This window comes from Salmo trutta, chromosome 5 (assembly GCF_901001165.1).
Source record: "Salmo trutta chromosome 5, fSalTru1.1, whole genome shotgun sequence".
NCBI lineage: Eukaryota > Metazoa > Chordata > Actinopteri > Salmoniformes > Salmonidae > Salmo > Salmo trutta.
Window position 1 is genome coordinate 22,305,306 of NC_042961.1, and position 20,907 is coordinate 22,326,212.

At 46.2% G+C, this 20,907-nt stretch overlaps 1 protein-coding gene across 1 annotated transcript; it reads right to left on the reverse strand.

Annotated features, from left to right (window-relative positions):
* Window positions 1–222: 222 nt before the first annotated feature.
* Window positions 223–16,837, reverse strand: LOC115193872 (multimerin-2). Its single transcript, XM_029752984.1, has 8 exons — window positions 16,425–16,837; window positions 10,172–10,294; window positions 9,817–9,923; window positions 7,711–7,794; window positions 6,841–7,068; window positions 4,107–4,543; window positions 2,420–3,935; window positions 223–1,387 (listed from the first exon to the last, which is right to left on the reverse strand). The coding sequence occupies exons 1-8, from the start codon at window positions 16,784–16,786 to the stop codon at window positions 978–980; spliced, it is 3,267 nt and encodes a 1,088-aa protein (XP_029608844.1). The 5' UTR covers window positions 16,787–16,837; the 3' UTR covers window positions 223–977.
* Window positions 16,838–20,907: the final 4,070 nt, after the last annotated feature.

Consider the following 20,907-nt stretch of genomic DNA (forward strand, 5'->3'; position numbering starts at 1 on the left):
CATGATGTGTGCTTATGTTGGTTAAGTGTGCATGTCCGCTGAAATCCTGTGTGTGTGTGTGTGTGTGTGTGTGTGTGTGTGTGTGTGTGTGTCTCAGTCAGGACAGTTTCTCTGTGAATTAAGCTAACAGTACATGGTAGATATTTAAGAAAAATACTTCACCCAAGCAGTAACTAGTGTTTTCCTGTTGTTTGTAACATGCAAGAAAACCATATAGAATAATCTCTGTGTAAATCTTTAATGTGTTTTTGTACAGCATCTGGCCTTTATGAGTTTACCAAGGAAAGAAAACTATTCTCTATACAGCCTGTCCAATGTATCAATTTTTAAGTAAATAACCTTATTTTAGTACACAACTTTGTGGTCTGGTCTTGGGTTATTTACTTTGTTGATGAGGCTTAACCTAGTAAGGTGTCTAGCACGTCCGTCTGCTGGAGGAGGAACATGCATTGATGTACTGTAATATAGAGTTCACCTCTTCACACAATCAATTCCACTGTCCCTTCACTTGATTGATTTATGTTCACTGTAGACTGTATGGAGCCAGTGTCTTGTAGAAAATGGTTTTTCTATACCTGGGTCCTCATACATGTATAAGCAATGTTGCAGTCATAAAGCACTTTGAAGGCACACTATTATGGTAGCATGTGATATCTTAAAGAGCCCACCTTTATATTCTGAGTCAGTGTTTTCTATAGAATATGGTTTTATGGTCCAGAATGCTCATGCTCCCGTTTCCCTTATAACAGCCTACAATAACTTCAGGGAAGTTGTATTGCAACGCTTTTAAGTGGTATACTGTATGACAAAGGAAACACGTTTATACTCACTTAACCTTTTTTTTTATACGCTCCTCCCAATATCAATGTAAGAGATTGAAACGCGGGTGGCATAGCAGCTGTTAGTCTAGTGATTGATTTCGCTCCCCTCTAGTGATTGAACGTCTCTCCTCTGACTGCGGACCGGCCACAGCTCCCTCAGGTGGTGTGGTGAAGGAGAAGCCCAGCAAAGATGTTGTCGTTAGGGTCATCAGTCACCAGAGTCCCTCCCAACAGTTCGAGGCGGAGCTCCTCTCCTCGCCGCAGCTGTAGGAGACACACACGGGTGACGGGGCCATACGATGCCATCTTGTCCTGATGCAGAGTGGCAGCCAGCTCCCCATTCTCTCTCCTCAGCCCAGATAGCGAGGGACCAGGTTCAAAGTTCAGTGTCAGCACGAAGAGGTAGACCCCTGCTAAAGGTGCTTGGAACATCCCGGTGTGAGTGGAGTACATCTGGCCGAGGTTTAGGGATGTGTCCTCCGACACCAGTAGGCTGTCACTTGGCCTGCTGCGCTGTATGCTTCTGGCCAGAAACATCAGGGGACTGTCCCTCAGCTTGGATAGAACTGAAAGAGAAAGAGACGGGGAATTGTCAGCTGTTCTCTGCTATCTGTTGATATGAACCCTTGTCATAGACACTCACTATACTTATGCTTAGACCACTTTTATAAGCCTGAACTAAAAAAAAAAAATTCACCAGGGGTCAGTCTTGTATTGTCTATTAGAGTTGCTGGTAATGTTGATACCCTCAGTCATGCTAAGAAGCTCATTTTAATCCATTGCTAACACTTACTTGAGGGTGTTGCACTGTATAGATCTCCAAGGATCTTTCTTTGTTTAAAGTGCATTCTGGTCTTAGTGGAGGTTTAGAAAGAAATGTGGCCCAGTATGATAGAGGTACAGATAACTGCCAAAATAAAGGAAACGCCAACAAAGCGTCTTAATAGGGCGTTGGGCCACCACGACGAGGAACAGCTTCAATGGTCCTTGGCTTAGATTCTAAAAGTGTCTGGAACTCTATTGGAGGGATACGATACTACTTCCACGAGAAATTCCATCATTTGGTGTTTTGTTGATGGTGGTGGAAAATGCTGTCTCAGCCGCCTCTGCAGAATCTCCCATAAGTGTTCCAATTGGGTTGGGATCTGGTGACTGACAAACACACACACCCTTTTAACCCCCTATGCTCCTTTGAGACCCCTCTTTCGAAGTCTTTGCTAGATTCTCAATTGCATACTCCTCACGTCCTCTCTCCGCCTCCTCAAAACCCATTGGATGAGAAAGCCAGAGGTCCCTCCCCTCTGACCTTCTCTTCCAATGGGTTTTGAAAAGAAGGCATGGAGAGGACGTGAGGATTATGCAGTAGAGAAAAGGCCACAGATTTAGCCACTGTAGCCAAAATAATGAGCAACTGGGCATTTTTAAACATGACCCTAAGTATGATGGGATGTTAATTACTTAATTAACTCAGGAACCACACCTGTGTGGAAGCACCTGCTTTCAATATAATTTGTATCCCTCAAGTGTTTCCTTTATTTTGGCAGTTCCCTGTAGCTATGCGATTGTCTGTTTTTGTTTTTTTATAGATTGATGCCTACCTGATGTAGCCCTCCTGCTGCGAAGGTTAGCGCTCTCTCCAATATGATCTTTTATCCCCTCTTTCTTGTCCTTGCGCTTCCTCTGTCTCTTCCTTTCCTTCCTCTTCATCAGGGCCCACAGCTGGTCCAGGTCCAGGGTGCTCTCTGATTCGGCCAGCCCCTCTGAGTTACTGAAAACATTCTTAAAGAGCCGCAGATGATTCTCTAGACCCTTCCTCAGCCAGGCCACCTCCACCTGCATTTTGGCCTCCACACCACCAGAGGCGCTGTCTTTTGTGATGTTGCAGCTGCCAGGGCAAGGTCTGTACTCCAGCCTGTTGACCTTCTCCCCCAGCTCCTCCACTGCTTTCTCAAGGCTCCACAGGTCACTGTCCGAGTAGTCTTGCCGGTCCTCAGAGGCTGCTGAGTCCATGAGGTGGTCACTCCTCTGATCTCCACTCCTCCTCTTCAGCCCGCGGGAGGCCAAGTCTACTAGCACGGAGGGCTCGTCTGAGGACGGGACTTCCTCTGCCCGGGCAGCCTCCAGCAGGGTGGTGAGGCTGAGGTTCTGGCCCCTGATCTGCTGCTGCATGTGCTGGAGCCTCTTCTGCAGCGCGGGGATGGAGTGAGCCTCCTGTTCATGGAGGGGCCAGTCCATGAACCCCATCACCTCCTCCCCCAGAAGCATCTCCAGCACTTCAGTGTGGCGGATAGCGTCCTTCAACAAAGAGTAAAAGGAGCTGGAGAGGTGGCGCATCTCAGCGGCCAACCTCTTGTCGCTCTCCTGCAGGCTGAGCACGTCCCTGTGGCTGCCCAGGACTGAGGTCATCAGTTGAGTCAGGTTGTGTTGGAGAGTTCTGCTCTTCTCTTGCTCAAAGGCCAGGGAGGCCATGATTTCGTCCACAGAGGGACCCCAGTGCTCCGACCCAGCATCGGTACTTCCATCCAGGGCCAGCCGATTGTCGTTGGCCAGCTCGGTGACGTTGGTCAGGCCCTGCTCCAGGCGGGAGAAGGAGGCGGTGAATGCCTTGCAGTCACAGTGTCCGGCACCGCTGACGTTCTGGTAGAATTGTGTGTACAGGTAGTCCATGTCAGTCTCCATCTCCTGCAGCTGCTCCGAGTGGATGGTCAGGTTGCTGGCCAGTTCATTGACGCGGTTCAGCACGGCTACTTTAGCCGCTTCCACCTCCAGGCCCGTCTCCATGAACTGGATCTGGCTGTTCCTCCCCGTCTGGGCAATGTTCTCCTCAAGGCCTCGGAAGCCCCTCTTCAGGTCCAGGACGTTGTCATTGGCCATCTCTAGGTCTTCCACCAGGGCATTTACCCTCACTGTGTTGTTGACCACCATGTTGTCCAGACGGGCGATAGCCTCCCACACTGCTGAGTCCTTTGGAGGCTGCTGGACCTGACTGGGTTGGACCTGGCTGGGTTCTCTCCTAGCCCCTGGGATGGTCAGGTGCCTCTGGAGCACTTCACTGAGACGGTCCTGCTCCAGCTTCATGTCTGACAAGGTGGCATTCATGGACTGGAGATTAACCTACCCAGGAGCCATGAAAGACATGAAGAATGTTTCTCACTTAATGCCCATAATGTGCAAGTCTAAAAGTCTGTTACTAACGCAGAAGTGAAGAACTAAATCTAAAAGTTTTTAATTATGAAATAGTTGCGTTACCATGCCATGAGATACATTAATGAGGGATTCGCTGACCTGTAACATCTTGTGGTTGCGTTTGATCTTGCCGTCAATGTCTGTCTTGAAGTTGGTGATGTTATAGTGCAGCATGGCATGCTGGGAGTGTAGCCTGTCTGCCATCTCAGCTCTCTGTCTCTCCAGTTCCCTCCTCACCTCCTTGGTGTCTTGGAAACTCTGCTCCAGCTTAGCCTCGAAGGCCTCGGGACCCTCTCCAGCCCCTGCTCCACGCAGGGCCTCCTCCTCTACCTCCCACTGAGAGTTCCGGAGCAGAGCCACATCCCGGGACAGACCCTCGACCTCCTGGGTTAGGTGCTCCAAGGTGCGGTTGAAGCCATCCAACATGGGCTGGAGCTGGGACATTAGCAGGGCCATCATGTGGAGCAGAGGGAGGGGAGACTGGGAGTCTTGGTAGGGCAGTAGAGGGATAGCCTCCACCTCATCCCTGATTGGATCTGGGAGACAATCCAGGAAGTCAGAGTACAACATTTACTCACATCAATCGGTTTAAAGCATCAGAACTAGACACATTTTCAGTTTTAGACATATCCACTTTGAAACTGTGCACAAGGCTGAGATGACACCTCAACAATTGTACACACACACATCAATGTGTATAGGAACAGAGCAAGGCTCCTTTTCAATACCTTTTAGAATGTATTCTCTTGGAAAAGCCATTCATATCAGTTGTGCCGTTAGTTCTTTAGGAACAGTTATGAGAGCCTTTTGTCTCTCAAGAAGTCTTCAACATGTGTTTGGTTTTATCCCCAAAAATTGTTTTCAAAGTCAAATGCCAAGCTGCCAAAAATAGGAATAATAACATTTTCAGACCTATATTTGGACATTTAATGTCCCTTATGTATTGGTCTTCCTGACTGAACCTCTTTGTTTACAAGAAAGCCCAGTGATTTATTGTTGGATTGGTTTGTTTCATGGCAGTGTTTTTGCACACCAGAGACAGCCCTAATGGACACAGTTCCTTTTACAATGATACATGCTCCAGGGATTTTCACATCTTCCTAGAAACTGTCTGTGGGAGTGTCTATGTCTGACATTGAATTCCCCCACCCACATGTATTAATTACCAGACTGATTACTGCTGTGCAGCGAACATTGATGTAAGCTCGCGAGATCAGGCGACTTGCGAGGCTATACATGTATGCCCCCTGGGAATAAGTCCCAGTTCTGACACTGTCACCCTTGTATCTGGACAGAGTCCAGACCCCCAAGCTGTTCTGCTTTAAAGTGGGATCTATGTGATCAGAGGGCCTTTTGTCATTTAGGGCTTGTTTTTCTAATAACATTGGAAAGACCCTCCATTAATTCAGGGAGAAAAACACTGTTCCCTCATGCTTTCCCTCTAAGAGGTCAGATACAGTGAGGTCATACCGAGAGAGGAAATCAGGTCGCCCCCCCGCCATGAGAGTTTTACAAAGTTGGAAGAGGTTCTCCAAAAAAAAAGAAATCCCACCGATCAAAAGAAGTAGGAAAGTAGTGTTTTCAAATAGATGTGCAGGCTGACCTCCTCCAGCTAGCCCCTTCACTAATTTCCCAGCTATGCTAAAGAGAAACTTTAACAATAACATGTAGGCCGATTTGTCTTTAGTCTGAGTTGATGGAAGTCTGATCAGTAATTTATTCATCCAGACATTACGTCATGGCCTTAGCCTGTTTTCGCCTTTCCCAAACAAGAAGAATATGTCACAGGAAGTGAATGTACCACAGCAGCAAAAACTATGGCACCCTTCAATGTGTGTGGCTATAATATGAGACCTTACGCTATATCACCATCCCACTGCGGATTACATCATCCACACACAAAATGTAATGGGGGTGGGGACATTTTTCCCAGAAGAAAGAGAGGATATCCTGAGAAGGAAACTGTAATGAGTATAAAGGGGGTTGGGGGGGGGGGGCACTAAGCTAGAGGTGTCTCTGCGGAGGGATGGAGTCGTAGAAATGCTCCCCATAGATGTACGTGTATTTTCCCTGGTCAAGCCTTCCCCCATTCAGCTGTGGGTTTTTTACTGCACTAGTCTAAAGCCTGTCGATTCTCTCAGAGGATGTGAATGAGACAGGCAGTTGACCAGACAGTAGTGCATAAATAACAGCTGGGAGTATTAACATGCCAGACGGGAGCTTAGAGAAATAGAAGTATTTAGGGGTGTTGATGATTACCCTGCCTCCTTTTCATGGCCCTGATTTTAGGGGTGTTGATGATTACCCTGCCTCCTTTTCATGGCCCTGATTTTAGGGGTGTTGATGATTACCCTGCCTCCTTTTCATGGCCCTAATTTTAGGGGTGTTGATGATTACCCTGCCTCCTTTTCTTGGCCCTGATTTTAGGGGTGTTGATGATTACCCTGCCTCCTTTTCTTGGCCCTGATTTTAGGGGTGTTGATGATTACCCTGCCTCCTTTTCTTGGCCCTGATTTTAGGGGTGTTGATGATTACCCTGCCTCCTTTTCATTGTCTTGATTTTAGGGGTGTTGATGATTACCCTGCCTCCTTTTCTTGGCCCTGATTTTAGGGGTGTTGATGATTACCCTGTCTCCTTTTCATTGTCTTGATTTTAGGGGTGTTGATTACCCTGTCTCCTTTCCATGGCCCTGATTTACCTCATTAAGCACAGTCACAAACCTGGCCTCTGTGGTCCTAACTTATAACTTATTTAACCAGGCATCCTAACTTTTTCCCACTGTGATTAACATGACGTTAGTACAGTACTGGTGACTCTAAGGTCCCAACTTACCTCCATGGTTGAAATCCCGCTGGTGGTGGTTAGGGTTGTGGGGGTGGTCGTAGCCATGGTGAGGGATGTGCTCCTGGGCCTGTCGAGGGTATGAGGGGGACTCTCGGGACTCTGTGTGTTTGTTGTTGTTGTCAGCCTCTGAGGCATGGAGTTCGTACAGAGGATTCTCAGACACCTGGAAGTCATTCTGCTCCCTCTCAGCCTGGTGGGTGAGTCTAGACTGTGCACCTAGACCGACAGACAACAGACAGATCGATGGGATGTTAGGAGAGGCTTTCATTCAACACAGTGGCACAGAGTAGTAGCTGTGTCTCTCTCCCCTGACCATGAGAACCATAGCCTTGGGTTAGCTCTCTGTCCCCCACTTCTGACCCCACTTCAGCTAACCCTGTGTGTGTGCTTGATTAGTGTGTTTAACACAATATCTATTCGACTCCAGTAGTGGTCAAGAATGAATAATGAGAACTTTGCTGTTTAGGAAGCCCTCTCTATGAGGGGCGTGGAGGGACTGAAAGCGGACCAGCCGATAACGGGGGACTTTACGTCTTTTACTTTGGCCTAGAACTGGCCCAAAGGGGCAGAGGGTTATTTTTAGGTCCCTGGCTTATTTTTAGGTCACACCCCCTTTACAGCGTTGCTTGATGCCCTGAGAACGGTTCACACACCCTTTCCTCCCTCCCCTGGGAGATGAACTTCCCACGGCCTGCTATAGCTTTTACACAAATGCTCGTTCTCCTGGCGCACTAGCGTTTCCTCGGTTTGTTCAGTTTGTTTGAGGCGGAGAGGGCGGCACGGGGCGTTTGATTGAGGGCCAGCTCACCCAGTAACCCCCCCAACATGTAAACAGACGGGTCAGATGAGCAGACCTACCTGTGTGGTAAGGCTCGGTGTCTCCGGAATGTGGTTGTCCTGCCACCGTCGGATCCACAGGGTCAGACACATGGCCGTCAGCCACTGAGGAATAGAGACGGAAAGAGGAAGCGAGAGGAGAGCAGGAGCGCAGGGAGTGGATGTTACTTTTATTGGTTCCACCAGCTTTCGTAAACACATGACTTTCTCAGCCGGTGTCTCTCGCCGAGTTAAGGGCCATTTCACACATGGGAAACCTGTTCGAGAGTTGTCGCTGAGCGAAAGAACCTAAATCTTGCTCTTAGTAAAAAGAGTCGGAGCCAAACTCATCAAGTAGAAAGGAGAAAGCCTAGAGTAGGCCTGTGGAGACATATTGCACCATAAGGTTACTTCTTATGCCAAAATGCAATTGCTAACAATTACTACAAATAAAACAAATTGGGGGGGCTTGCCTGTTTTGCATGTTATTTTGGTATTAATACGTGTCACATATCAGTTTGAAAGCAATGTAAAAAAATACAAAAAAAATTATATATATTATCTCATTCAGTTAATAAATCTGCATACACACATGGTCTCTTTTTTGTTTTCTTGAGTAAGGCAGCTCCTAAATGCAGGTGTTTCAGCCTAGCTCAGTGCTTTCTGTGGTGGTGGGGTGAGCCAGCAAAAAATAGGAGCATATCACCGTGATTGGCTCAGTGTTCTGTCACTCATGGGGACACTACGTCATCGCCAAGTTTATGTCCTTAGTAAGAGTAGACATCCAAAATGTCAGGCCTTTCTTTGGGACCTGCCATAGAGTTATATTACAAGTGGCCTTCCAAGAAGGCTCCAGGTCATTGGCCACAGATAAAATTACGTCAAATCAAGTTGTTTGACTGATCATGTCAACATCATACTTTCAAAGTCTTAGCTAGCAGTCATCATGAATCAAGTCGACAATCTACTGGCAAATCCTTGTCATCCTTTTTAATCCTTGTCATATGAAGAGAAATTATAGATAAAATGTATCGGTGCTCATTGGACATAAACATTACACAACAGGTTGGAAATTGCAAATTCAACAATGAGTCGTTTGAAAGGAATCAGTGGCTAACTGCAAGCATTGCAAAGCAAACAGTAGCCTGCTATTCAATGGAGTAGCTGTGTTTATTTTTTTCCCCAGAGTTCCCACCATACAGAGAATGACAGACTTTGATGACAAAGTTTGATGACAAAACCGCCGCGCCACCTTCATGTTTAAGTGAGCACATCACAAGCCAAGGTGAGTCCAAAAATGTATTGTATGCTGCTGCATAAATTATGTAATATGCAATGGATATATGCATACTGTAGCTACGAAAGTAATACTACGTGTATGTTGTGTAGTAAGCTGTTAGTAGCCCATGTGCCTCACCCTAATAATTTGGTGTATTTTCACCTCTTAATTTCACCTAACGTTGCTGTTCTGATTCGGTGGTGCTGCACATGTAGCCTATAACCTGTTTGAGAAATGTAATCTAATATTGTAAGAGGTTTCATTGTCTGCTTTTATGCCCCCTTTATTTATACCAACGGTTCTGACTTGGTGTACAGGGAAAATACTGTAAGAGCAGCCCATGTTCTGCCTTCTGTCACTGTACATTTCAAAAGTGCTGAACACATAGTTATATTGACTACGTCCGTCGTAGCTCACTCATTAATGTCTTAATCGAAATTACAGAATGCCTCTTATCCGCTCATTTTTCCCTTATGCCATAGTTTGTACATCTCAATTGTCAGTAGAACCCACATTTGTTTAAGCAAGTCAGCCATGTTTTTTAAAAAGGCAGTAAATTAGGCTCAATGAACTGTTTCCCTGCCAGACAAGGCTGCGCTGATAGCCAGGTGTAGCAGTGGTAAGGATTCACTCCATTGTACTGGAAAGAAAGCTCTTATGTTGGGACAGCTTTAGGCCCTAACAGTTTGTGGGCACCGTTTATCGGTGTTATTGTGCAATTAATGTATTGTTTAGTGTTGTGAAGTGTCTTTTCTGGCATGCATCTAAACATATCTTTTTTTTGTTTGCCCCACCAAGATTTACATGCTAAAATGGCCACTACTAGGGGTCCTAAAGTATACATCATGTGTGTATCTCTGTTTCAGTACCTGTTTCCTCACAGTTCTCCCCTCCGTGTTCTGGGCAGCACCTCCACAACAGGGCTGTGAAGATCTTTTGCTTCTCTCTGTACACTGGCCGGATAGAGAGCTTGTACCTTAACACAGAGAACAAGGTCACAACCACACACACACACACACACACATTGGATTTCACCTGAAATTGAACTGATGGATCGTAAATAAGATGTGTGTTGGAGATATTTGTGTTATTATTGTTATTATATGAGAATGCTGCCTTGAGCAGTGTGTGGGGGAATTTGAGTGTGCATTGTCAATCTGTAATGGAATGCAGTGTGCTGTTAACATGTGGTTGACGTTTGAATGCGCAGTGGGCTGAACTCACATGACGAGCTGGCAGTCAGGCGTGCCATTGGGACAGGGGCTCTGGGACTTGATGGTATATTTTTCTGTGCCACAGGATTCAACAACGGTTTCAATGCGGCGGTGCACGAATGCACACCAATTTCTGGAAGAGGACACAAGCAAACGGCGTCATTCCATTGATACTGTGCAATATCTATGTGTAATGAAACAGGAAGCTGGGAGACAGTTGAGATAATCAGGTTGCCAGGGGTAAAGGTCCATCTTCCTCCTGGGCTTACAGCTCTCTCCGTCTTAACTGCTGCTGCGGTCTCACAGTTTGCTTGTTTGCAATTCTGTGGTTATCCTTCCTGTTTCTACAGGTCAGGGCTACAAACATAACATCCGCTCCAGAGAGGCACTGACCACTGGACTTTCCCATAACTTAACAGTTATAATGCATAGTGTTCATTTTCATTTATTTTGATTTATTGTTAACGGGGCCAAAAATAAAAATCCATGCGGCAGCATCTGCCTTTTCATTCAACCTTATTTGGGTGCTGTTAGACTCTTGAAGCACGTATTGTTTGTGTGTTTGGGTGGCCTACATTTCAAAAGACGTTTCCCAAATATTTTTCCGTTTTACAGTGGCTTTGTTGTCGAGTTGTCTTACCACTCCTAGTGCAGTCTCCCTCCTGACCCCTATCTACCCCCCATTACTAATGAGCCTTTTACAGCCAGCTTCAGAGCCTTGGCATGGTGACTCACCTGCCTGGTTCCTCCCAAGGGTAGCGCTGAAAAAAGGATTCCCTGCTTCCAACTCTGCCTTCTCAGCACGTAGGCAGCGCCTAATGGCCGGCCAAAGACATCTATGGGCTGGATTTATTTTCAGGACCTTCACACCGCTGTCTTCATGTCTAATCGGGGAAATGGTATTCCCTTTCATTTTCCACCAGAATTGTTTGATTTCAATGAATTCCATAAGTGTTTATCTATCTCAGATAGTTTCTGGAGACTTATGCCGTCGTCTTCCCTTTGACCCCCATGACCGTCATTTGCTACAGCGGCTCTCCCCTTCTGACCCTGCCTAACCAGCACCGCACTGAGCTGCGCTAACCTGTTCCAGACCAACTGTCCAAACAGCCCATTAGAGAAAATGAAGGATAGCCAGGGGTCAGTCTACATCACAGCATGGGTCATCTCTCCACCAGCCCCTGACCCAGGTGAAACAGGTGTGGAGGGGGGATGGATTTCACCTCTCCTGGGTGGCCCCTGTCTGAGACAAACCCCACGCCCCCTTGTCCCTCGCAATCAGGACACAATCAGACGTGAGGTCATCAACGAGGGAAAGAGTTGACTGTAAACACCAGGCGAGCAGGCGCCCTGGGGCCCCTCGAACTGACGCGTGTGGTGGGGGAGCAGTTAGTGTGACACGTCAGATCTGGTGTTTTAGTGTTTTTTCTGGCTCACCTTGCTGAACCTGTGACTCAGAGACCCCACGTGGATGGAAAGGCCAAGTGAAGTGGCTGTTATGTTTTGCCAAACCACTCCCTTCCACTGTGGTCTGTAGCATTGTACGGAGGGGACACCGGTCAAGGGTTAATTAAGTCTGCGTGTGTGTGTTTATGTGTGTTTGACTGCGAGGTTTTCCTGAGTAGGACAAGCTCTATCTGACCTAGCTCAGCCGTTCAAGGTTAAAGAATCACTTTTAGACGTAGCGATGTATGCATGTGCCATTCTCAGCCTTATCCCCCCTCTCTGTTCCTCAGTCATGGTACCAGCACCTTGTATTGGAAGATCCTCAACATGAGTGTGTCATTGGCTCTCTATTCCACCACCTCTGTGTCCAGGCCACACCAAACAAAGACCCTTGAAGTCTTCAGGGGTGCAGCTGCAGAGGAGTGAGAGAGGATAAAACCAAAATACTTCCTCTGTTTCCAAGACAACTGGCGGTTGACAAGCAAGTGGCCGCATCGTTGTGGCCCTGATATTGGAGTGTGGCCAAAGTCATTCATGTATTGCACAGAGACACGTACCGCCACGGCTCGTTTGAGAATTATTCTAGACTGCAGAGCCCGAGAATGTGTAGACCGGAGACATTTGACCTCTGCTGATGAGGAGAACAAGAGGGTTCACCTTTTCCCTCACTCCGATCCAAGCCTGTCTTTCTCTTGGCCAGGTGAGCTATAAATGCGTGGGCTCTGTAGGAGGGGAACTCATGCTGAATAAAGAGTTAGTGGGAGGGGTGTCACAACATAACCCAGCACTAATCTCATATTTCATAAACTGAGAGAACAGGGTCTCTTGATCCCCCTCTAACAGTCCCCAGCTCTACCACAGTGTTCACCTCTACACAGACTAAACAGTGCCACAACAAACAAGCTCGTCTAATAAATGTTCAGTACATGAGGACCGCCATAAGACAGCAAATACAAGGAGATTGTTTCCCTTCCGATGCCAAACAGATAAAATATTGAGCAATATCCTCGTTCAACAGGACTGAATGTAAACTCCGAGTGTGGAATGTTTGGTGAAATGACTGGAGGGTCACTGATACTTTGACTATTTACCCCCGTACAGTTTGTTTTGGCCTCTAGTGTGTCACAAACGGTGTTATGCATTTGAGCTCGTCTTTTGGTATTTCACAATAGAACAATATTATGCCATTTTTACAATATGGGAACATTGGTCTGGTGGCCCCTGCGCTTTCTGCCATCCCAAGTGAAATGTGCACTCACTTTCTGGCAGAGAAAAAAGTGGATACTGGATTCTTACCAACCCCCCAGCAGTGGCAATGTGATTCATACAATTCTAGGAATTAGGTTTCCCACACACTGCTTGCTTGAACAGTTGAACATTTTCATTGGAAATTCACATTTCTCAATGTGAATTCCAATTTGTCAATGTCCTCTTGACCTCTACGATACTTGCCCCTTCCACGCTCAACCCCACCGGCGTGCTACTCGCTTGGCAGGTCTGCGTCAGATCTGCCCCATGTCACTTCCTCCTGGTCTGCTGTGACATCATGGAGGGCCATCCCTGGGAGAGCACAATAGCTGTGTAATTACCTCCTGTAGGCCTACGGCTCCCATCTCTGGCTTCGACCAGGAAGGAAGTCTCTGACGCTCTCATACATCGTAACCTACTCCATCCTGGGACACTCCGCCACGCAGCATATCAACATACACAGACAACATACACACACACACACAACATACACACACTGGGGAAGATGTGAGAATCTCGAATCCTTTTCCCCAGTCACTTTCCACTGCAAATGCATTTGGCAAACCCTCACAGCTTTGGTGGGGAGTTTCTCTATCATGGTGATATGATACTAGAGCTGTGATCACACTGCGACACCGGCCTCTCCCACAGTCTAGTCATTGAGGTCAGTGGGGTTGATCAGGCCTCTGGCTTGGGAGGAGAGCCGAGGTTGCCAAACAGGGTTAATCAAGTTAGCTAAGAGGCTCTGTAGTCTTGTTGAAGAGTCATGTCATGACGCTAAATCAGATATTTTTTTTTATAGTACTAACACCACCAGACCCAGATACTCCTTTCGCAAGAGAAGTGAAGAACTAATATTAACAGAAGAGCTTTGTTTTTGGTTTCAAAGCCCAGACTCCTCTTTGCTTGTTGCTTATACAGTACAGCTGGCCTGGATAACACTGTCCCCTTTATGCTGCGCTGTGGCCTTTTTTCAAATTTATTTAGTTCAAGAAAAGCCACATTGTGTCGGAGAGTGTTCAAAGTGTGGACCCTGACTGCTGCAGATGTTGATTCAGAAACAAAAGAGAAAATAACCAGATGAGTATGGAGGCCCTGTTAGCCACTGAGTCGACATGGACTCTGAAACCCGACTGTACACAAAAGGCCTTTGTGCCAATGCCACTGGCAGAGCGGCAAGGCCAAGAACGCCGAGAATCAAAGCTGATTCCCTTAGGCCATATTTTGTGACAGTGAGTCAGAGAGTGAGTGTAAAGTGAGCGCATTGCAGCAACAAGCAAAATCTGCCACACATCTATTCCAGACACGAAGCCATTCGTGCTGCGTTGGTGGTGGGTTAGAATGCCCTTTTCCGAGTGGTCCGGGACGGGCGGCTGAGAGATAGGAAGGGAGCGGATGGGACGGAGTTTCCGCTCTGGAACCTGGAGCTGGGAGATGTAATCAGCGGAGCCCACGGCAGAGCCTCCCGCGAGGGGGGGGTAAGAACCGCCTCAGAAACCTTCTACAGACCCCAGCCGGAGGGCCAGGCTTTAGACTTGAACATGTCTTGATTTCATTATTTTAGCTTTTCTTCCTATTATGTTGATTTTAATGATAGTGCGTCATGAAAGACATTTGTGAAATATGATTGTCGTAAAAGGACAGTTAATTATGCAATGCCATTAGCGATGATGCTACATATGGCCCATCCATCACACACTAGAGTGCTCTGTGTTGCATTTAAATATCCGAGCAGAATTCATTAAAACAGCTTAAGCAGTTAACTACTCCTCCCTCATACTTGCCTTGTTCACGGGTCCTTGTACTGAGTTGTTTAGCCTGTTGTCTGGGCCTGCTCCACTTTGTGTCCACGTAGTTCTGTTTGCTAGCTACAATGTAGTAGTCCACAGGTCTACAGTACATTCCCTCCCTGTCTGTGGCCTTTCAGAGCTCCCAATGGCCCAACGCCTCAGGTCAGCCGTGAGCTGTCCATCCCGACGCCCCTCGCGTATCCACATTCATCGCCCACCCCCTTGTTCTTACAAATGCATTGTGTGCAGAAGGAACCTCCTCAGACCCAGCAGTGAAGCACAATGTTTGCACCCCCAGAGGGAATAATCCTAGCACCGTAGCACACCCACACACACACACGTATCACCTAGACCCTGAGCACTCTCTCAGGCAGTATACACACCAAAACAACCGGATCTGTTACACCCTGGGGATGAACACATGCCAATAACACTGTACTGAAAACCATTCAGCACTAAAATAAACTGAGATATCTGATCTGTTAGTCAGTGTTATTCATGTGCTAAAGGTACTCAGACACTGTTGGAGGACAAATGTATGTTTGTAACAACAAAAAATTGACATTTTAAAAAGAAAAAACATTTTTTCCTTCGAATAGTCAGTGCTCGCTCTGACAAATTTCAGTTTGCAGAATGTTTTATTTATTTTTATTCTTAACAACCAATGGTTTTCCCTTTACAGATTCCAAGGCCGAAGTGCATAGATTTTTAAACAATGAAGAGCAAGGACTCGCCTGAATACCTTTTCACGTATTCAATCTAACCATTCCGAGGTAGCAAAAGACAGTATACGTTTTCCATTGCAGAGTAAGAGCTCTTCACACTGACTGAATATACCCGTCTTCATAAGTTGAACCTCCCATTGACCCCCAGCCACCTCCGCCACAAGAGCCTCCAATGAAAATTGTCCATCAGAGATATCACAGGTCACAACCGCACACTCCTCGGCCCAAACCTGCACTCCATTACAGTAATAGGGGTGACACACAAGAAAAAGGTATTCTTTGAACAACATCGTAAAGTAAACGTTTAAGTGGCTGCTCTTAAGGAGGGGTAATCGCTGGCTGTTTGGGCTAGCTCCTCAGGGAGCACATTATCGGGGGATCAGACAATTTGGGGTGTAATGTATGTATCTGGGTTAGAATAATGACGGTGTCCAGTAACTGTCTGGAGCAAAGATCACGCTCTGCCAGCAGCTTGGGCCTCGAGCACAAAGTACAGGAAACCTAGGGCTGTCTTTCTCTGCAATTAAGATGAATTACTATTGATTAGGCTTGGGTAAGGAAAACCCTGAGCCTAGTTATGACACACCCGGCCAGTGAAACCGTAGCAGTTTGTTTACGGACTCCTTCTGCTGAGGGCACATGTAAATGTTTGCTAAACCACTTTGCCTTTGTTTAGTTTCCTCCATGAGCACGAGCTTCGTGCTGATTGCAGAGGAAGATTGAAGAGATACCAAATGTTTCCACAAAGGAGAGGTCGGAAAGAGTTGAATGTGCAGAGAGGGAAAAAGCCTGCAGGAAGACACCCCCTTTTGAAACCCAGCCCTCATAAAATACATATTTCTAGGCATTTGTGAGAGAACCCAGGTTATTTGCTGCTATTACATACATGCTGTTAGACCAAACATTGAATGTTCTGTTTGATGTACATGCTGAGAAATTGCATGTTTGTGTTTGTAGAGCCACAGGTGGTGTATTTTTCTACTCCTATAGATACTTGTCTGCACTGGCTGCCTATCAGCTGAGAAGTGGCTAGCTACTGTGAACAAACACTTACCCGGTGCGGGCTGGGTAGCTCCCTCCCTCTCCTGGTGGTGGTGCAGTCTCCTTGGGCAGCAGACCCAGGGGGCGTTGTCCAGGACCAGCCTGATGGGGTTGCCCATGTGACCCGTGCCTTACGGGGTGGTGGGCAGAGCCAGGGATGTCAGGTCTGCGGCCATGGGGTCCATTCCTCAGGTGGGGGATGTCAAACTTCCCAGGTCCAGGGTGGACACCCACCCCCTGGGTATCCCAGCCTCCTCTCTCCACAGGCAAGCCTTGGTCCTCTTCCTCCACCTCAGGGTCTCTAGCCCTAACCTCACAGTGAGCCGTCACCATCAGCCCCAGCACCAGCAGCATCAGTTCCCCCACGGCTGTCATGTCTGCTTCCCTGCCTGGTCCTGATCTATCCACGCTAGCTAGCTGCCAAAAGCATCTGAGGCCTCTCCGGGACTGCTATTTGTTTTAAAAGAGTTGGTTTTGGAAATACCCCGCCCCATCTCCAAAAATCCTCCCCAGTCTCAGAGTCCCCTCCCCCTGTTCCCCTCACTCACATACACTCGCAGAACACATGCACTCGCACCACATCTCCCCTCCTTCTGAAGTTTTCAAAGCCCTCCAACAATCCTCGGAAATGAGCCTCCCACCCACCAGCCAGTTCCCCATGGAAAGGTCGCAGGCCCTGGAACAATGAGCCTGGCTGTGTCTCTCTCCCCTCTCTCAGGCCCACAGGCTGGAGGTGTTATTAGGATCCCCCCCACCACCACACACACAAGCACAAACGCAGCACACACACACCAGCCGGGCCGGTGAGGAAGCAGCCCATTTCTCTTGGCAAGTTGGCAGGTCACTGGAATTCTAATGTTCTTATCACCTCGCCTCTGTCTCTCTTCCTCCGATTGGCATAGTGCAGGAAAAGGATGTTAGGGGAGAGAGCGAACGATTGGACGTGTTTTTAAAGGAGTGTAAAGGGGTGTTAGCCAGAGGATATAGTGAATCAGTCAAATGTATCTGCATGGGAGAGACTTCAGACTTTTCCCCTCTGGTTATCTCTGTCTCTATGCATCAGGATCACAAACTGGCCCATATGAGTAATCGCCTATTAAATATTTAGTTGGAATCCCCATTTCACTGGCAGCGGTGTGAGAAACAGGAGATGAATGACGTTATGACGATACATTGTTTAGTTTAAGGATGAGTCAGTGTTTGAGTTGAAATTGTATCGCCATGGCAGACAGATGTTCCAATAGTTGAGTGGTTCTAGTGAAAGTCACCTACCATGGTAACACTTCTGTGTAAGTCTCAGTGACAGTGTTATTGTCACATTAACTTTAAGAGTTGACTTGGAATGGGTGCTGTTGCTGTGCGTATCTTTCCCAGTGCTTGGGACAGACTTGTTCGCTATAGTATGATTTACTGTGCTCCTAAACATGGATGGCCTTGTAACTCTTTAGTAGCAGCAGGACCTGAGGACATCTGAAGTGCCTCCCTTATATACAAGGAGAGACAGACCGTGGAAGCCCATTTTTTGAAAATAGACTACCATGATCATATACAGCACAGTACAGTAACAGGCTGGGACATTGTAGGATCTGCTGCCCTAGATTCTGACCGTTGAAAGGAAAACAAAAAGAAAGGAAATGTTTTTCTTCTTCTCCATAAGAACTTAATCCTCTGAGTTGTGCTCAACTTGTTTGCTTCCAGATGTAGCTCTAGCAGTGGGGTCGCTCCCTGCGGGTGGTCTGTGTGATCGTGGACTTGATTTTGTGTTCTTGGCTGCAGCTGGAGCAGCGAGGGACCCCAGGGTAAATTATGAGCATGGAGATAAATGAGTGTTTACTGGATCATCAGCAGGTGGCGCTGGTTTTACACCTAGAAAGCTGATGGGCCTTGTTTTGGCAGCTTCTATGGGCGGAGAGGTAACCTCAGCCGTTATGGCTAGCTGGGGCTGGGATCAACATCCCACCAGGAGAGAGGTTGACTCACACAGACGGGACGGGCAAGGAGGAGAGCTCTGGTCATTACTGGTCTCTGTGTTATTTTATTAGAACTGCGTAACTGTATATGCAGCATAGTAGTTTATATACAGTGGTAGAAAAAGTACTCAATTGTCATACTTGAGTAACAGTATAGATACCTTAATAGAAAATTACTCAAGTAAAAGTGAGTCACCTAGTAAAATACTACTTGAGTAAAAGTCTAAAAGTATTTGGCTTTAAATACATGTATCAAAAGTAAATGGAATTACTAAAATGTACTTAAGTATCAAAAGTAAAAGTATAAACCATTTAAAATTCCTTATATTAAGCAAACCAGACGGCACAATTTCTTTTTTTTAATGACGGATAGCCAGGGGCCCACTCCAACACTCTAATTTACAAACAAAGCATTTGTGTTTAATGACCCCGCCAGATCAATTGCAGTAGGGATGACCAAGGATGTTCTCTTGATAAGTGTGTGAATTGGACCATTTTCCTGTCAAAATGTAACGAGTACTTTTAGGTGTCAGGGAAAATGTAAGGAGTAAAAAGTACATTATTTTCTTTTGGAATGTAGTGAAGTAAAAGTTGGCAAAAATATAAATAGTAAAGTACAGATACACCAAAATCTTAAGTGCTTTACACCACTGTTTATATATACACTACCATTCAAAGGTTTGGGGTCACTTAGAAATGTCCATGTTTTTGAAAGAAAAGCAAATTTTTTGTCCATTTTAAAATGACATCAAATTTATCAGAAATACAGTGTAGACATTGTTAATGTTGTAAATGACTATTGTAGTTGTAAACGGCTGATTTTTAATGGAATATCTACATAGGCGTACAGAGGCCCATTATCAGCAACCATCACTCCTGTGTTCCAATGGCACGTTGTGTTAGCAAATCCAATTTTATCATTTTAAAAGGCTAATTGATCATTAGAAAACCCTTTTGCAATTATGTTAGCACAGCTGAAAACTGTTGTACTGATTAAAGAAGCAATATAACTGGCCTTCTTTAGACTTGTTGAGTATCTGGAGCATCAGCATTTGTGAGTTCGATTACAGGCTCAAAATGGCCAGAAACAAATAACTTTCTTCTGAAACTCGTCAGTCTATTCTTGTTCTGAGAAATTAATGTTATTCCATGCGAGGAAATTGCCAAGAAACTGAAGATCTCGTACAACACTGTGTACTACTCCCTTCACAGAAAGCAAACTGGCTCTAACCATGATAGAAAGAGGAGTGGGAGGCCCCGGTGCACAACTGAGCAAGAGGACGAGTACATTAGAGTGTCTAGTTTGAGAAACAGATGCCTCACAAGTCCTCAACTGACAGCTTCATTAAATAGTACCCGGAAAACACCAGTCTCAACATCAACAGTGAAGAGGCAACTCCGGGATGCTGGCCTTCTAGGCAGAGTTGCAAAGAAAAAGCCATATCTCAGACTGGTCAATAAAAAGAAAACATTAAGATGGGCAAAAGAACACAGACACTGGACAGAGGAAGATTGGAAAAAAGTGTTATGGACAGACATCTGAGTTTGAGGTGTTCGGATTACAAAGAAAAACATTCGTGAGACGCAGAAAAAATGCTTGGAGTGCTTGACGCCATCTGTCAAGCATGGTGAGGCAATGTGATGGTCTGGGGTGCTTTGGTGGTGGTAAAGTGGGAGATTTGTACAGGGTAAAATGGATCTTGAAGAAGGAAGGCTATCACTCCATTTTGCAACGCCATGCCATACCCTGTGGACGGCACTTAATTGGAGCCAATTTCCTCCTACAACAGGACAATGACCCAAAGCACAGCTCCAAACTATACAATAACGATTTGGGGAAGAAGCAGTCAGCTGGTATTCTGTCTATAATGGAGTGGCCAGCACAGTCACCGGAACTCAAACCTATTGAGCTGTTGTGAGATTACCTCAACAAATTGACAACTAGAATGCCAAAGATCTGCAGGTCTGTAATTGCTGCAAATGGAGGATTCTTTGACGAAAGCAACGTTTGAAGGACACTATTATTTCAATTAAAAATCATTATTTCTAACCTTGTCAACGCCTTGACTATATTTCCTATTCATTTTGCAAATCATTTCATGCATGTTTTCATGGAAAACAAAGACATTTCTAAGTGATCCCAAACTTTTGAATGGTAGTGTATACGTACGGTGTGTGTATATACATATGTATACGTATATATACACATACATATACGGTACCAACTGCTTTCAAAACTCAAGTGGAATGCATAAAACAGAAGTTCCCCATACTGTGCAAATTATGTATTGGCTTTAGGGGGGAGGGTAAATATCTAATTTATTTACCCAGCAGGCACAATGTATGAGTTTCCTCTTAAATCACAGAAATTGATGTCGCTTGGAGAAAAAACTGTGACTGAAGTTTAAAGTTGACATGGGAATAGAGCCTTTCCGGCCCGATGATGAATGTCCTAAATGTTGAAAGGTCAAGGAGAGCACAGGGCCATAGTTGAAGGGACAGGGAGGGAGGGGGTTGGAGGGTTCT